Source organism: Mobula hypostoma, chromosome 10, assembly GCF_963921235.1.
Source record: "Mobula hypostoma chromosome 10, sMobHyp1.1, whole genome shotgun sequence".
NCBI classification, from domain to species: Eukaryota; Metazoa; Chordata; class Chondrichthyes; order Myliobatiformes; family Myliobatidae; genus Mobula; species Mobula hypostoma.
Genome location: NC_086106.1, coordinates 53895244 through 53912459, shown reverse-complemented (window position 1 = coordinate 53912459; position 17216 = coordinate 53895244). Strand labels below are relative to the sequence as shown.

At 43.8% G+C, this 17216-nt stretch overlaps 1 protein-coding gene across 4 annotated transcripts in view; it reads left to right on the top strand.

The window, feature by feature from the left end:
- The window catches only part of dock11 (dedicator of cytokinesis 11), a 322191-nt gene that overhangs the window by 251225 nt on the left and 53750 nt on the right, over nt 1-17216 (top strand). For all 4 annotated transcript variants that reach the window (XM_063060509.1, XM_063060507.1, XM_063060506.1 and 1 more), the window contains exons 46-47: nt 12958-13080; nt 13462-13575. In XM_063060509.1, the coding sequence (XP_062916579.1) occupies nt 12958-13080; nt 13462-13575 (237 nt within the window). The remainder of the gene's footprint in view (nt 1-12957; nt 13081-13461; nt 13576-17216) is intronic.

Here is a 17216-nt window from a genome sequence, read left to right as displayed (position 1 = left end):
TCGTTAGATTCTGGACTAGTTCCTGAGGATTGGAGGGTGGCTAATGTAACCCCACTTTTTAAAAAAGGAGGGAGAGAGAAACCGGGGAATTATAGACCGGTTAGCCTAATGTCGGTGGTGGGGAAACTGCTGGAGTCAGTTATCAAAGATGTGATAACAGCACATTTGGAAAGCGGTGAAATCATCGGACAAAGTCAGCATGGATTTGTGAAAGGAAAATCATGTCTGACGAATCTCATAGAATTTTTTGAGGATGTAACTAGTAGAGTGGATAGGGGAGAACCAGTGGATGTGGTATATTTGGAGATTAGTGTGCAAACTTAAAGCACACGGTATTGGGGGTAAGGTATTGATGTGGATGGAGAATTGGTTAGCAGACAGGAAGCAAAGAGTGGGAATAAACAGGACCTTTTCAGAATGGCAGGCAGTGACTAGTGGGGTACTGCAAGGCTCAGTGCTGGGACCCCAGTTGTTTACAATATATATTAATGACTTGGATGAGGGAATTAAATGCAGCATCTCCAAGTTTGTGGATGACACGAAGCTGGGTGGCAGTGTTAGCTGTGAGGAGGATGCTAAGAGGATGCAGAGTGACTTGGATAGGTTGGGTGAGTGGGCAAATTCATGGCAGATGCAATTTATTGTGGATAAATGTGAAGTTATCCACTTTGGTGGCAAAAATAGGAAAACAGATTATTATCGAATGGTGGCCGATTAGGAAAAGGGGAGGTGCAACGAGACCTGGGTGTCATTATACACCAGTCATTGAAAGTGGGCATGCAGGTACAGCAGGCAGTGAAAAAGGCGAATGGTATGCTAGCATTTATAGCGAGAGGATTCGAGTACAGGAGCAGGGAGGTACTACTGCAGTTGTACAAGGCCTTGGTGAGACCACACCAAGGCCTTGTGTGCAGTTTTGGTCCCCTAATCTGAGGAAAGACATCCTTGCCATAGAGGGAGTACAAAGAAGGTTCACCAGATTGATTCCTGGGATGGCAGGACTTTCATATGAAGAAAGACTGGATGAACTGGGCTTGTACTCGTTGGAATTTAGAAGATTGAGGGGGGATCTTATTGAAACGTATAAAATCCTAAAGGGATTGGACAGGCTAGATGCAGGAAGATTGTTCCCGATGTTGGGGAAGTCTAGAACAAGGGGTCACAGTTTGAGGATAAAGGGGAAGCCTTTTAGGACCGAGATTAGGAAAAACTTCTTCACACAGAGAGTGGTGAATCTGTGGAGTTCTCTGCCACAGGAAACAGTTGAGGCCAGTTCATTGGCTATATTTAAGAGGGAGTTAGATATGGCCGTTGTGGCTACGGGGATCAGGGGGTATGGAGGGAAGGCTGGGGCGGGGCTCTGAGTTGGATGATCAGCCATGATCATAATAAATGGCGGTGTAGGCTCGAAGGGCCGAATGGCCTACTCCTGCACCTATCTTCTATGTTTTCTATGTCATCAACAAACTTACTAACCCATTCCTCCACTTCCTCATCCAGGTCATTTAAAAAAAATTACGAAGAGTAAGGGTCCCAGAACAGAGCCCTGAGGCACACCACTGCTCACCGACCTCCATGCAGAATATGACATGTCTACAACCACTCTTTGCCTTCTGTGGGCAAGCCAGTTCTGGATCCACAAAGCAATATCCCCTTGGATCCCTTGCCTCCTTACTATTTCAATAAGACTTGCATGGAGTACCTTCTCAAATGCCTTGCTAAAATCCATATACACTACATCTACTGCTCTTCCTTCATCAATGTGTGTAGTCGCATCCTCAAAAAATTAAATCAGGCTCGTAAGGCACGACCTGCCCTTGACCAAGCCATGCTGACTGTTCCTAATTATATTATACCTCTCCAAATGTTCATAAATCTTGCCTCTCAGGATCTTCTCCATCAACTTACCAACCACTGAACTAAGACTCACTGGTCTATAATTTCCTGGGCTATCTCTACTCCCTTTCTTGAATAAAGGAACAACATCTGCAACCCTCCAATCCTCCAATCCTCTGGAACCTCTCCCGTCCCCATTGATGATGCAAAGATCATCGCCAGAGGCTAAGCAATCTCCTCCTTCACCTCCCACAGTAGCCTGGGGTACATCTCATCCAGTCCTGGCGACTTATCCAACTTGATGCCTTCCAAAAGCTCCAGCACATCCTCTTCCTTAATATCTACATGCTCAAGCTTTTCAGTCTGCTGCAAGTCATCACCACAATCACCAAGATCCTTTTCCATAGTGAATACTGAAGTAAAGTATTCATTAAGTACCCCTGCTATTTCCTCCGGTTCCATACACACTTTCCCACTGTCACACTTGATAGGTCCTATTCTTTCACGTCTATCCTCCTGCTCTTCACATACTTGTAGAATACCTTGGGGTTTTCCTTAATCCTGGCTGCCCGTGCCTTCTCATGGCCCCTTCTGACTCTCCTAATTTCCTTTTTAAGCTCCTTCCTGTTAGCCTTATAATCTTCTAGATCCCAAACATTACCTATCTCTATGAACCTTTTGTAAGCTTCTCTTTTCTTCTTGACTAGATTTATTACAGCCTTTGTACATCACGGTTCCTGTATCCTACCATAACTTCCCTGTCTCATTGGAATGTACTTGTGCAGAACTCCACACAAATATCCCCTGAACATTTGCCACATCTCTTCCTATTACTATCAGTAGTTTTATAATTTAAATCAACTTGATCCTCTCAACAATATTCAAGAATGATTCAGGTGTATGTGGAGGGTGTGGGGATCAGTCGAAAGATCATCCTTTATTTCATCCTTTACCCTGACTACCTATGTTTAAGAATCAACTACATTGCACCAGATATTAGTACAATTTGCTTTTCCAAAAGACCTTGATAGACTGGGCAAATTTTTATCATAACATGATAATTTTGTGGTAATCGTCATACTAAACCCAGTTTGTTGATATAAATTTGGATCCATGTTGTTTTGGGTCTCTGGGTTATTAACCTGATAATTTAAACACTGCCCTACCACTGATGAAGTGCCACACCCTTTTTGCAAATACTTCTCTTCCAGCTCAAAAGCTTTATTGAAAATTTTTCCCTTGGACCTGTTTAATAATCTTTCTGTTAGGACGATAACAGGATGCGGTTTCACTGTGACAATCCCCTTCCTGGTTGGCTCCTCTCTCTCAGGGGTCCCCAACCATTTTTGCACTGCGGACCGGTTTAATATTGACAATATTCTTGCAGACCGGCCGACGGGGGGGTGGTGCTGGTGGGGGGTGGGTAGGGTGCCAACGGACAAAAGTAGCAGTCAAATACGTTGTTTACCCCGGGAAAAACTACAATGACCATGAAGCCTTGCGCGGGCACCAGTGCGCATGTGTGAACGTGCCGATTTTTCCCTACAAATTGCTTTTGCCAATTCTGTTCGGTGGGGGGGGGGGGCTGTCTTAATCACGACCGGAATATCGATGATAAGTGGCTAATACACGCAATTTCATTTCTAAAAGGGTTTATCTAACGAATTTAATATTAAACACACAGCGCATATTTTCTTCGCTTGAATATAGTGATAGATCAATTATCAGGTGAGGACAGGGGAGCTTGAAGTAAGAGTTGAACGAACTTCCAGTAGAAGTGGTAGAGGCAGGTTCAATGTTGTCATTTAAAATTAAATTAGATATGTATGTGGACAGGAAAGGAATGGAGGGTTATGGGCTGAGTACAGGTCGGTGGGACTAGGTGAGAGTAGCGTTTGGCACGGACTAGAAGGGCCGAGATTGCCTATTTCCGTGCTGTAATTGTTATATGGTTATATAGGTCATTTATAAGTCAATAGCATCATAACATTTTAAGTAACGTTTGAATATTAAACAGACAGCACATATTTTCCCTGTATGAACATATAAAATCATTGCAACACACCAATATTACTGAATCAGTGGGAGCCCTGGGCTTGTTTCTCTGCAACAATACGGTCCTATCGATGGGTGATGGGAGACAGCGATACTCAAAGGAGGTTCCTTATGTCCAGTCTATTCCGCAATTTAGTTTTCGTGCATTCATTGCAGAGATATGTTGGAAATAGAAGTAGCGTTTTCAGTGCTTTAGTGGCTATCTCAGGATATTTAGCCTGACTTTGATCCAGAATGCCAGCAGAGATGTTATGTCAGACATACTTTTCAGCCCACCGTCATTTGCAAGCTCAAGGAGTTGATCTCCTTCCCGCGCTGACATGGATGACGCGTGCGTAATGAGCTCGCGCGGGTAATCACCTCGCGTACATTCAAGTTCACCAGGGGATGAGGAAAGGTGCAGCTGACTCATATCGCCAAATCATATCATCTCCTCACGGCCCGGTACCAGTCCACGGCCTGGTGGTTGGGGACCACTGCTCTATCTGTTCCGATGGTTCTCTGTCGCCTCGCGCCCCCTCACGCAACCACTGGAGATCCAGTTGCCTGTCCCTTCATTTCATCATCGTACTCCTCCCCAACCTTTCTGTCTGTGGCCCCCTACTCTCTTACAATGAGAACCAATGCACGAGCGAGGAATGGCTCCTCATCTTCCATATGGGTAAGTTGAAGCCTTTTGTGCTCAATATCAAGTTATCCAGTTTGAGTAATCTGTCTGTCTACGTTAGAACTAGCCATCTGCAGTCCAAGTATCTATATGTGATATTGGCTTAGTTTTTTTCCTCTTTAGTCTTGGTGTTTCCAACACATTACTCTTCTGTGTCTGTACCCTGTTGACCGTGGAGCTCTCCAACTTATTGTTGTAGTGGTTCTACCCTCACCATATCACAGACAGACCCTGTGGCTGACCCATCCCTCCCTCGCCGTCAATTCACATGAACTCTAACTTGTTTTCCTTTCGCTCCAAGTTCAGAAGAAAAGTCTTTGACCTGAAGTGTTTACTTTTGGTCTTTCCAGCAATGCTGCCAGACGTGCTGAATGTTGTCAGCATTCGCAGCTTTACTGCTGCTCTATCATCCTGTTATTTTCTTTCTTTATAACAAAGGTTCAAATGTGACTGAATAACAGTTTGAGGGTATCTAATGAATCTGACATGGTTACATGGGTTTCCTATAATTGACTTGTGGGCATGTGTTTTAAGATTTCTCATGACACTTTCACATACTGAAGTATTCAAAAACCTGAGTCAGGTTTGCATTTCCTGAGTTTAAATATTGTGTTTCAATTGCAAAGGAACCTCCCATCCTCTTCAGTAGCCACTGTCTTCCCAACTCACAGAGTTGGCACCTCCAGAACTTGGCCAGACACTCTCATCCTGACCAACAGAGTGCCATTGTCAGTTATTCTCAAAGGCTATAGATATTAAGCTATGGGGCCACACAGTAACATAAATAATAGAGTTGTTACCTCACGGCACCAGAGTCGCTGACCTCCAATGCTGTCTCTGTGGAGTTTGCATGTTCTCTCTATGGGTTTTCCCTGGGTGCTCCTGTTCCATCCCACATTCCAAAGAAGTGCGGATTGCTAGATTAATTGTCCACTGTAATGTTTCCCTGGTGTGTACGTGAGTGGTAGACTACAGAAAGAGTTGTTTGGAGTATGGGGAGAATGAAAAGGATTGATGTAAGATTAGTACGGATGAGCAGTTGATGTTTGGCATGGGCCTGATGGGCCAAAGGGTCTCTTTCCATGTTCTGTTTTCTTCTTTGGTTCTCCCAACGACTCCAGAGTATAACCACGATGAGGCTGCTGAGAATCAAGCACCACATTCCACGAAAGCTTGAGGATACCAGGAATTCATCTCTTCCCCCACTGGGACATTGGATGAAAGCAGAATCCATCAAGTCTGACCTGCTGATGTCAAAGCCCATTACATTTGCCTGGTTTGTCCAGTGGAGTTATATCAATGATGATGATACTCAATACTTAATGGTATAATTGAACATCATCTCTTGCCAGGAATGGCTATTTCCTGATACTTGGCTTACATGGATACTATTTGCCAATTATTAGGTCTTGATTGAAGTTTGAGACTGAAGAAGGCCACATATAGGGGCTATTATGCTTAAACCATCTTTCTTAGAATTATCATACAGTGAACATCATAGCCACTGTGCTTCTGGAAGGAATCACTCTTGGATCACTGGGAGAAGGTAGTTGAGGAGAACTCTGGCAATGACTTTACCTGTGCCACACAACTGGGAGACGCACTGTAGTTACAGCAGTCAAGATGGTCATGATTACAGCATCTTTATGGTCCGCTTTCCAGATGTAGATAGCAAAAATTTGTAACTGGAGCCCCTTTGCTGCCAAGGTTTAGGGATTTCAGTGGGAATCCTTGTTGTTTCTGAATCAGGTTCTGGACCTTTCAACAACTTGTTGGCTGAGAGTGGCACTGAGGCTCGCTTGAATAGGCTGCTATGGGGCTAAGTCCAGTGGGCTCACATAAACAAAAGGGTTGCAGTTGAGGAGCTCTTTCTAGTGTCCTTCCCGCAGGTTTAAGCTGCTTCTATCCCTTATATGACCTACACTACCAACTGTACTGCCTGAAAGCACTTTACGGGCCGCCCTCTCTGCAAAACCTTCCAAACCTACCTGCAAGGGAAGCAAACCAATATTAACCTCTTCTCCCAGGTCAGCATCCTCCACAACAGCAGCCCAGATTACTTTCTGTTGGCTCTAAAGGTCACATGCCCAAAGTCAGACTACTGAATCCGTTTCAAAGCACATTTATTATCAGAGCCACTCTGAAGGAGATTCTCAGGTAGATGGAGAAAATGATTTGAAAATGTTCTCAAACCTTGCTTGGAAAAATATCTAGCATCCTCATTGATTCCTGGAATTACTGGTCCCAGAGAAGCAGCACTGGAGATTGAGGTGAGATGTCAAAGTTCAGTGAATATGGCGGAAGGGTGGTATTTCCTTCCAAACCCGCCACTACCCATCCCATCAGGTTTCCTGTAGATCCCCACAGCAGCTCATCACCCACATCTGAACCCACCAGATTGGAGTAGATGTGGGTTACCCTCCATCCCAACAAACTGCTGCAGGAGAGGTTGTCTCTCCTTTGGCTTACATTAAGTAAGGCAGAGCTGACGTTGGGGTGGAGCTGAAGTTCACTTTGCTGGTTTATTGTTTCTTCCTCGGGCTGCTGCTGCCTTCAAGCAAGCGGTGTTGCTCCTTCCAAAATAAAAGGATGATATGACTGCGTCCAAATCTTCATCCTGGTTGGTGCCCTGGTGGTACGCTGTTCCAGGAAATTGAAGGCTAAGAACCGCCAACAGGGAACTAGATGGCTTATCCACTCAGGTCTCAGAACTGATAGGTCAGAATGAAGTCTAAACTAGACTCCACTGGCGAACATCGTCGGGCAATGCAATGATGCAGATAGGAGAGATGCTACCAACTGGTACCCAAGATCCATGGTCAATCCAGATCCTTCCTACAGATGTTTCTTCCTATGTTCCAAATGTGTGTCGGTCAGTAGGTTAGTTCGCTCTTGTAAACTACCATGAGTGTGTAAGTAAGTGGTAAAATCTGAGGAAATGTGAGGAAAATGCGCACGGTATATAATTCTAAGACAATAAAATGGGATTAGTAAATATGCAGAGCGGTGTTTGGTAGCCAGCATGGACTTGATGGACTGAATGACCTGTTTGCCTGCTCCATGTTTTCACCACTCTGTCTTATGCAATCTCAGTCTTGCTTCCAGTGGTTCTGAGCTAGCTTGCGTGGTTTCCCTTTCATAGTCAAATAGGCAGTTGACGCATTTGGTTGGGACATGTGGTCCTTCAAACCAGGAGACATTGTTGGGACAGAAACAGGCCCTTCTGCCCAGCACGTCCATGCTGGCCATCAAGTATCTATCTATGCTCATCTGATTTCATTACAGCCACATATACAATGATGATTAAGCTTCAGTTTATTTCTTTTTAAACAGCAACCATCAATCTCATTTTACGTCAGTAAATCACATCTGTCCCATATTTGTGGTCGCAGCCTAGATTTCCATGCCAAGCGTCTTGGCAGCAAGATTTTAAATATGATTAACTGAGGAACTCTTTACACCACAGTTGATGACTTTAGATTAGATTCAACTTTATTGTCATTGTGCCGAGTACAGATACAAAGCCAATGAAATGCATTTAGCATCTGACCAGAAATGCAAAGAATAGTGTTATTTACAAAATAACTGCGAATAAAAAAAAGTGCTACAGCACACAATATAAAAGTACTGAGACAGTACAATATGGATGCAATACTGCTTAGCGCTACCAGATTTCGAATAATAGTGTTAATTCACTTTACTTTATTGTCGCCAAACAATTGATACTAGAGCGTACAATCATCACAGCGATATTTGATTCTGTGCTTCCCGCTCCCTGGAGTACAAATCGATAGTAAATATTAAAAATTTAAATTATAAATCATAAATAGAAAATAGAAAAGGGAAATTAAGGTAGTGCAAAAAAACCGAGAGGCAGGTCCGGATATTTGGAGGGTACGGCCCGGATCCAGGTCAGGATCCGTTCAGCAATCTTATCACAGTTGGAAAGAAGCTGTTCCCAAATCTGGCCGTACGAGTCTTCAAACTCCTGAGCCATCTCCCAGAGGGAAGAGGGACGAAAAGTGTGTTGGCAGGGTGGGTCGTGTCCTTCATTATCCTGGCAGCACTGCTCCGACAGCGTGCGGTGTAAAGTGACTCCAAGGACGGAAGATTGGTTTATGTGATGTGCTGGGCTGTGTTCACGATCTTCGGCAGCTTCTTCCAGTCTTGGACAGGGCAACTTCCATACCAGGTTGTGATGCACCCTAGAAGAGTGCTTTCTACGGTGCACCTATAAAAATTAGTGAGGGTTTTAGGGGACACACCAAATTTCTTTAGCTTTCTCAGGAAGTAAAGGCACTGGTGGGCCTTCTTGGCAGTGAACTCTGCTTGGTTGGACCAAGTCAGGTCATTTGTGATATTGACCCCGAGAAACTTAAAGCTTTTGACCTGTTCCACTTGCGCACCACCGATGTAAATGGGGTCTTGCAGTCCGCTACTCCTTCTGAAGTCAACAACCAATTCCTTCGTCTTGCTGACATTGAGGGATAGGTTATTGTCTTCGCACCATGCCACCAGGTTCTTAATTTATTCTCTGTACTCAAACTCATCATTACCGGAGATATGGCCTACAATTGTGGTGTCATCAGCAAACTTGTATATTGAGTTCGATGGAAACTTGGCTACACAATCATGGGTGTAAAGTGAGTACAGCAGGGGGCTGAGTACACAGCCTTGTGGGGCACCGGTGTTCAGAGTGATTGTAGAGGAGAGCTTGTCCCCTATTTTTACAGCCAGGTCCTGTCTGTGAGAAAGTTAACGATCCAGCTGCAGATCTGTGTGCTAAGGCCCAGGTTCGGGAGCTTAGGAATTAGTTTATTTGGAATGATGGTATTAAAGGCAGAGCTGTAGTCTTGTAGCTGTAGCTGCATGATTATGTTGGATAATGTTCACTGCATTCCCAAACAAAGGCTGGGACCAGTCAATGAGTCCAAATTCCACCTTTATGTTCAATAAATCTGAAATTTTAACAAAAAAGAAACCAACTCAGTTACGGTAACAACCAGCTGCCCTTTCCTCAGTCTAGCCTGTGTGTGACTCTGAACTGTCAGGGCTGGTTAGGAATGGGCAATATGCTATGTCTAAATTCCCTGAAAAGGTACTGTAAAAACAAAATAACTTTGTAAGTAGTGCGTTTGTATTGAAGAGGTGGAAACATTGTTAGACTTTGTTCTTACTGATTGTTTACATAGATCCCAAACAGCTGTCTCAAATCATGCTAGCCCTCAGCTAAGTTTCTCTTTCTTGAGACTCAGCTGTTCCAAACACTCCAGGCTACGTAGGCCACTCATCCCATTAAACTGTACTCCCCCCACCCCGTCTCTGAGTAGTCCCAATGCTATATTTACTTCTCTGTAACTCACTCACCTCCACATTCCCATCAACCAACCCCTCACCAGTTCTACTGCGATGGGTAATTTGCAGTGACCAGTTAACCCACCTGCGTGTCTTTGGGATAGGACAGGAAAAGTGCCAGGGGTCAGGACTGAACCCGAGTCTTTGGTGCCCTGCGACTCTAACCAGCTGTTCTGTGATTCATACCAGCCCCATTCCTGGGTAGTCCGGGAGACATTTCATTTTGCTGGGCTGATGACCATTCGCATGTGTGGAGAACACGCATGGCCTCCAGAACTATAGCAAGCGGATGATATCTCCTCCCAGATTCCCCATCACACATCTTACGAGACTCCTGCCCCTCCTGTGGATTTCAGACCAGCCTGTTCAGCTACATCAGAACCCACTGACCAGAGTGGATGCAAGTCACCACCCCACCTCTCTGACCATGCTGAAGGACTGCCACGATAGAGTCATTGTTGTCTACTCTGCAGTTTAAGTAAGCCAGAGTTAGCATTGTGGTGGAGGGGATGAAGCACCTTCAATAACTCCAAAAGACTGAGGTTTGGTAAAGTACTGAAAGGCTTTTATTCGCTGTACAATACGACCTCCACGGTGAGTGTCTGCCCCCGGACTGAGGGGGAGGGGCAAGGTGAAACACCTTTATACAGGACTCTGTGGGAGGAGCCGCAGGGGCAGTCAGCAGAGGGGCATTTCCGGACAGTTAACCCAGTCACAACATATATATATATATATATATCTATGGTTTACCACAGCGGACGTTCACCTTGCTGGTTTAATGTTTTATCCTCAGAGTGGTGGTGTCCTCAGGTCATTGGTCTGTTCCTTTCTGTGATGGAAATATACAAAGGGACAAAATGTCTGCTTCAGACAGGACAGTGTTGAATGAGCCACATCCCCAAATACTGTGTACACAAGGGCTGAGGTAATTACCAGCTCTCCAGATGAGATCGGCAACAGCAGCAAGAAATAGGGGTATGCTGTTGGTCTCTTAAGGTTGCTGCACCTTTCATTTCTGGCTGTTTCTTTCCATGGAACTTTCCTGAACCAGCTCCATAATCTTGCACTCCCTGAACATCCACCGAGAAAGATGATCTTGCTCTGCCATTTCCCCTGCAATACAAAGGTAGGGGTGACAGGTGGTGATGAGATCACAAGTGTGTCTGCAAAATTAGGCCGGGGCAACAATTTGGCAACTAGGGGGAGGTTTTGGAGAAATATTAAGTTGTCTCAAATGGAGAGAGATGAGCATTGTTTAACAAACATTTGGATTGGTACATGGATAGGAACAGTTCAGAGGAACATGGGCTAAATGTGGGCAAATGGGACTAGCTAGATGGGCAGCATGGTTGCCATGGATGAGTTGAGCAGCAGTGCTTATTTCCTGCTGTATTACTCCATTACAAGAAACTGCAGAACACGGGGAACAGGAAGTTGTCCTGTAGGTATGCAGAAGGCAATTAGGGCAGCAGATGAAATATATGCATTTGTTGCAAAAGGATGGAATATCAGAGAAGGGACATTTTTCTACAACTGGTGAGTCCTTTCTATGAGGAATGATAAGGAGCCTGAGCCAACACTCCGTGGAAAAATGACAAGTGACCTTGTAGAAATTGGGAGCTTTCTAAGAGGGATGATATGAAAATGCTACCCCCTGTAGAGGAATCTAGAACCAAAGGCACATTTGATGAGCCGAGGGTGAACGACCATGAACCTTTGGAATTTTCTACCATGGAGAGCTGGGCAGGCAGAGTCAATAAGAATATCTGGGGCCAGAAGGGGCAGATGCGTGTCTATAATGAAGTCAGACGGGTATAAAAGTCGGGCAGGAAGGTGGGGATGAGTTCAGGATCAGTTCCACTGCAACCTTATTGAATGATGGGTAAGGCTTGGAGGTGCAATTATCCAACTCCTGTTCCTATTTTGGACATTCATAGAGTTAACAGTAAAGGAAAGGCCTTTTGGCGCACAGAGTCCATGGTAACTGTTTATCCCTCGGTTTGATTCATTCCAGATTAGTTGGAAAGTAAGACAAAAAATAGTTGGTCTTTAAACGATGAATCAGAGAATAAGACATTGTAACAGCCCAACTCATTTTTTTAATTTAATGGCATTTAAAATGTTGAAGTTGCCACTCCCAATAGGAACATAACTACTTAGTAGTTAGCTAAGTATAGTTAATATTTATCCAAGTAACCTATGGTCTTAATGCTTTGCTTGTTTAGTGTGGATAAAATTTCAGCTGAGCAGGATTCAGGAGTAAAACTGCTACAGATGTTTTCCAAAAACAAAAGGTGATTGTGGTTGTTGGAAGCCTCGGGGAATTGCTGCTCTCTCTGCTGCTTTATAATTACTTACTTTTTGCTGTACGTATGACTAAGGGACTTTATTAACAAAACTCTCTGTGTCAGGATGCAGCAAGGCTTTTAAGTTTGAGCCGATGGGCAGAAAGGAGTTTCCTTTAACCACCAGTGCAGGTCGTTACTGTCTCCATCAGGAGAGGTTAACCATATTGCTTTTGACATTCAGTTGCCATCAGCAAATTTCCCACTTTATTAGCAAATGACATTCCTCAGAACCTTTCCTGCATTTACAAGGCATAAGTCCAGAGCATGATGGAACATTCTCTCCCCTATATGGATGAGGTTGGCTCCAGCAACAATCAGGTCCGTCCAGGGCACAGCAGACCACTTCACTGGCACTCAATCCACCAGGCTAGATTGAATGCAGCCAACACTCATTGGCTGCAGAGTGCAGCATCCACAGAATGTGCTGCATCTACCCAGGCTTTCCAACAGTATTGTCCAAATCTGTGATATCTGCCATGCTAGACAAGGCTAGAGATGTATGGGAACACACTCAAAAGTTCACCTCCTTCATACACACCATGGATCATCTCCCCTTTATGCTTCTTAGATCAAAATTGTGGAGCTGTCAGCCTAATAACTTACTGTGAACACCTTCACTGCACATGTTGCAAAGGTTCGAGAGACTGGTTTGGGGGTGCCCAATAATTCTCTCCTGCTTTTCTCTTGTACCTGCAGGACGTCCTTGTGGAACTATTAGAGAAGTGCGCGGACGGATTGTGGAACGCGGAGCGGTATGAGTTAATCGCTGTCATTTACAAGCTCATTATCCCTATTTATGAAAAGCGGAGAGACTTTGAGGTAAGTGGTTGCTGAGACCTGGTGAACTCTTGTACCTGATTCCCCTGTTTGGAATCAACACTTCCACAACCTTGATCTGGCCTCCTTCCCACTGCAGTTGGAGTGTTGGCTTAAGTATTTGTGGTTGGAATACAGTATGGGACAACCACCAAACAACAGTACATTAGCAAATAGATCTATCATGGGTTTGCAAGACCAATCCTTGAAATTATACTTTTAATGTATATCAGCTGAGACTTTAATTCTCAAATTACTTCTTAATGACTTTAAGAAGCAGTATAATGCACAGCACAATATTTGTTTTCTGTCAGTATTTCTGCATATTATCCCCCAGTACCTCCTGCACATTATTACTCATTAGTTTATGTGTGTTCATTTTAGAGGTTGGCTTTCCTGTACAACACACTGAATGAAGCTTATAAGAAAATAATTCAAGTCCTTCACACGGGCCGCAGACTGCTGGGGATGTTTTTCCGAGTGGGCTTCTATGGTCAGGTAAGTGTGAAAACTTAACTTACAATTCAGCGTGCTTGGGGCAGATGAGTTCTGCCCTTCCTCTTGCACCCAAGTCACTCATAATGTCACTAGAACTGCAGCTAGCTCTTGACTTCCCTTCAAGATGATCACCCCTCCCCAGCTGGGATGAGGGATGGGGGTAGTTCAACGTTTCAAACAAATCAGAGCACCTCCAGCATGGCAGAATTTCCTCAGCTCTTGCAAGACGCTGGATCTTTTGCAGAGATCACTGAAGTCAGATGTGAACACTATCCCACTGGTTTAAAGCCACTGCCGAAACTTACGCTCAATGGCCACTTTATTAGGTACACCTGTACACCTGCTTATTAATGCAAATATCATGACACAAAAGACATGATTAAGAAGTTCAGTTTTGTTCGGGTCAAATAGCAGGCTGTGGAAGAAATTTAACTTTGACTATGGAATGATTGTTGGCGCCATATGGGAGGTTTGAGTATCTCAGAAGCTGTTAATCTCCTGCGATTTTCACATACAACGGGCTCTAGAGTTCACAGGAATGGTGTGAAAAACAAAAAAGCATCCAGTGAATAGCAGTTCAGTGGGCAAATATGCCTTGTTAGTGAGCAGTCAGAGAATGGCCAGACTGATTCAAGCTGACAGGAAGATGATAGTAACTCAAATAACCACACATTACAAAAGTGGTGTGCAGAAGAGCATCTCTGAATTCACAACATGTTAAACCTTGAAGTGGATGGGCTACAGCAGCAGAAGATCAAGAACCTGCACATAGTGCCCACTTTATTAGGTACAGGAGGTCCTAATAAAGTGGCCACTGAGTGCATATTGCTTGCAAAATGTTCATTTGCACTTTGGTAGGCGAAGATACCAGTTGCTTTGTTTTCCTGCAGTGCTTAGATTGTTAAACAGAAAGTGAAGGCAACACTTCAAGAGTTTTAATCCATTGACAAAGGATTAAGTCTACTCAGTAGTACATTTGCCATTCAGGAATAGATTGCAGAGAAATGAAATGAATAGATACACTTCCTCACCAAGCACTCTCGGAGGCAGCAAATCGCCAGATCACTCAATTGGCCCAAAAACACACCATCAAAATGTAGATCACCAGCTCCAACAGCAGCAGAACTATATTTGAAAGAGAAAGAAGATATAAAGAAAGTGCAATAGTTAGTTTCATGAATCTTTTGGAGGATGTTGCCCATGGCCGTGTTGTACACGGGTGCATTCTTCTTCCGGAGGTGAATGTTGAATTGTTGAATGTAATCTGATTGGAATCTTTTGGAAGGTGCAGGCTGATCACTCCTTACTGCACAGAAACGATTCCTCATGGAGAGAGTTCAGAATACCAAGTTTCTGGGAGTGCACATTATGGAAAATCTCACCTGGTCCCCCAACACCACCTCTTTAGCCAAGAAAGCACAGAAAAGTCTCCACTCCTGAGCAGATTAAGGCAAGGAAGGCTCTTCCCCCAGTCCTACCCCCACCCTATTCTAACCAATTTGTACAGGAGCACCATCTACATCACTGTCTGGTATGGGAATTGCAAAGCAACTGAGCACAAATCCCGACAAAACATTGCTGAGAGAATCCTCGGGCTCTCTATTCTATCCATCCAAGACATTTATCATGAATGACACATACACAGGGCCCTTAGTATCGTCAATGATCCGTCCCATTCTTCCAACAATCCCTTTGACCCCCGCGCCTTCCCACCACCATCTGGTAGGAGATACCATAGCATTAGGACAAGAACTGTTAGGATGGGAAACAGCTTCTTCCCCCAGGCCGAGAAATTACTGAAACCCCCACCACCACCCAGGTCTCATCAGTAGAGCATAGTGTTTACTTTTTGACTTGAGTCGTAAATGCGCCTTATTACTTGTTAATTTATTTGTGGTATTATAACCTTGTATGTTGTGAGTGAGTTGTGTTGTGCGCCTTGGTCTGGTGATACTTAGCGGTAGAGAAGTATACAGTTGAATGACAATAAACTTGAACTTGAGCTTGCAAAATTACACTGTGATAAATAATTTTAACCACTTTTCTTTCACTAGCCTTTCCAGCTGTGAATTTCAACCCTACCCTATTACTCTTTTCGCTTATCTACCACCCTCATCTTTTGAACTCTCTTCCAAGGACATTGATCCTTCACCCAAACTCCAAGTCATTCCACTCAATTAAGTGCCCTCACAACCACCTCTGCTTCATTGAAAACAACTCGGATAATCAAAACTTTCATTAAAACTACAATATGAGATTAACATTGTAAAATTTTCTGTGTCTAACTTCTCGATCGGGAGAGTCAGCTGTCGTATTCCTTTGGCCGAACTAGATTTTCATGCAGCTTTATTAAACGCTGTCTGTTCTTCAGTTCTTCCTGTGGGTTAATAAAGAGGAAAAGAATTTATATGTCCCTTGTCTACCTTTTCAAACGCTGCTGCTACTTGTAATTATTGTTAGATATCCACAATGTTTACAGCTCACCTCCACCACCTGTGGATGTAGTTCATGCAGGTGCTGACAATTTTTGTATCTGGATCAGGTCCAGGACATTGGAATGGTTCTGATGTTGCTATGCAAAGCATGCGCAGTCTGCTAATCTCAAAGACGCTACCATGCCTCCGCTATTAGATAAACCAATACGTGCTAGATTAACTAATTCACATACAATATAAATGTAAACACAAGAAAATCTGCAGGTACTGGAAATCCAAAGCAATGCACAGAAAATGCTGGAGGAACTCAGCAGGACAGGCAACATCGATGGAAAAGAGTAAACAGTTGGTGCTTCAGGCCAAGACCTTTCATCATGTCCTGATGAAGGGTCTCAACCCAAAATGTCAACTGTTTATTCTTTTCCCTAGACGCCGCCTGGCCTGCTAATATAAATATAAATTCTGTTTTACTGTTATGTCCATTGCCTAGGGACTCATACACTAGCATCACAAGGAGTTAACTGTTCTGTTATTAAACAAAATGAACATAAGTTTGTACAGTCCTGTAAATAGAGACATAAGGAAGTACAGCACACAGAAACAGGCCCTTTGACTCATTTTAGTCTGTGCCAAAACGACTTAAACTGCTTACTCCCATCGTCCTGTACCAGGACCATAGTGCTCCATATACCTACTATCCATGTACCTATCCAATCTTCACTTAAATGTTGAAATTGAGCTCACATGCACCACTTATACTGGCAGTTCATTCCACGTTCTCACAATCCACTTAGTAAAAAAGTTTCCCCTCATGTTCCCCTTAAACTTCTCACCTTTCACCCTTAACCCATGACCTCTGGGTGTAGTCCCATCCAACCTCAGTGGAAAAAGCCTGCTTGCATTTATCCTATCTATACTCCTCATAATTTTGTATACCTCTATCAAATCTCCCCTCAGCCTTCTATGTTCTAAGGAATAAAGTCTGAACTCATTCAATCTTTCATCATTACTCAGGTCCTCCAGACCTGGTAGCATCCTTGTAAATTTTTTCTGTACTCCTTCAACCTTATTTACATCTTTCCTGTAAGGAAGTGACCAAAACTGCACACAATACTCCAAATTAGGTCTCACCGATGTCTTATACAACTTCAACATAACATCCCATCTCCTGTACTCAGTACATTGATTTATGAAGGCCAATGTGCC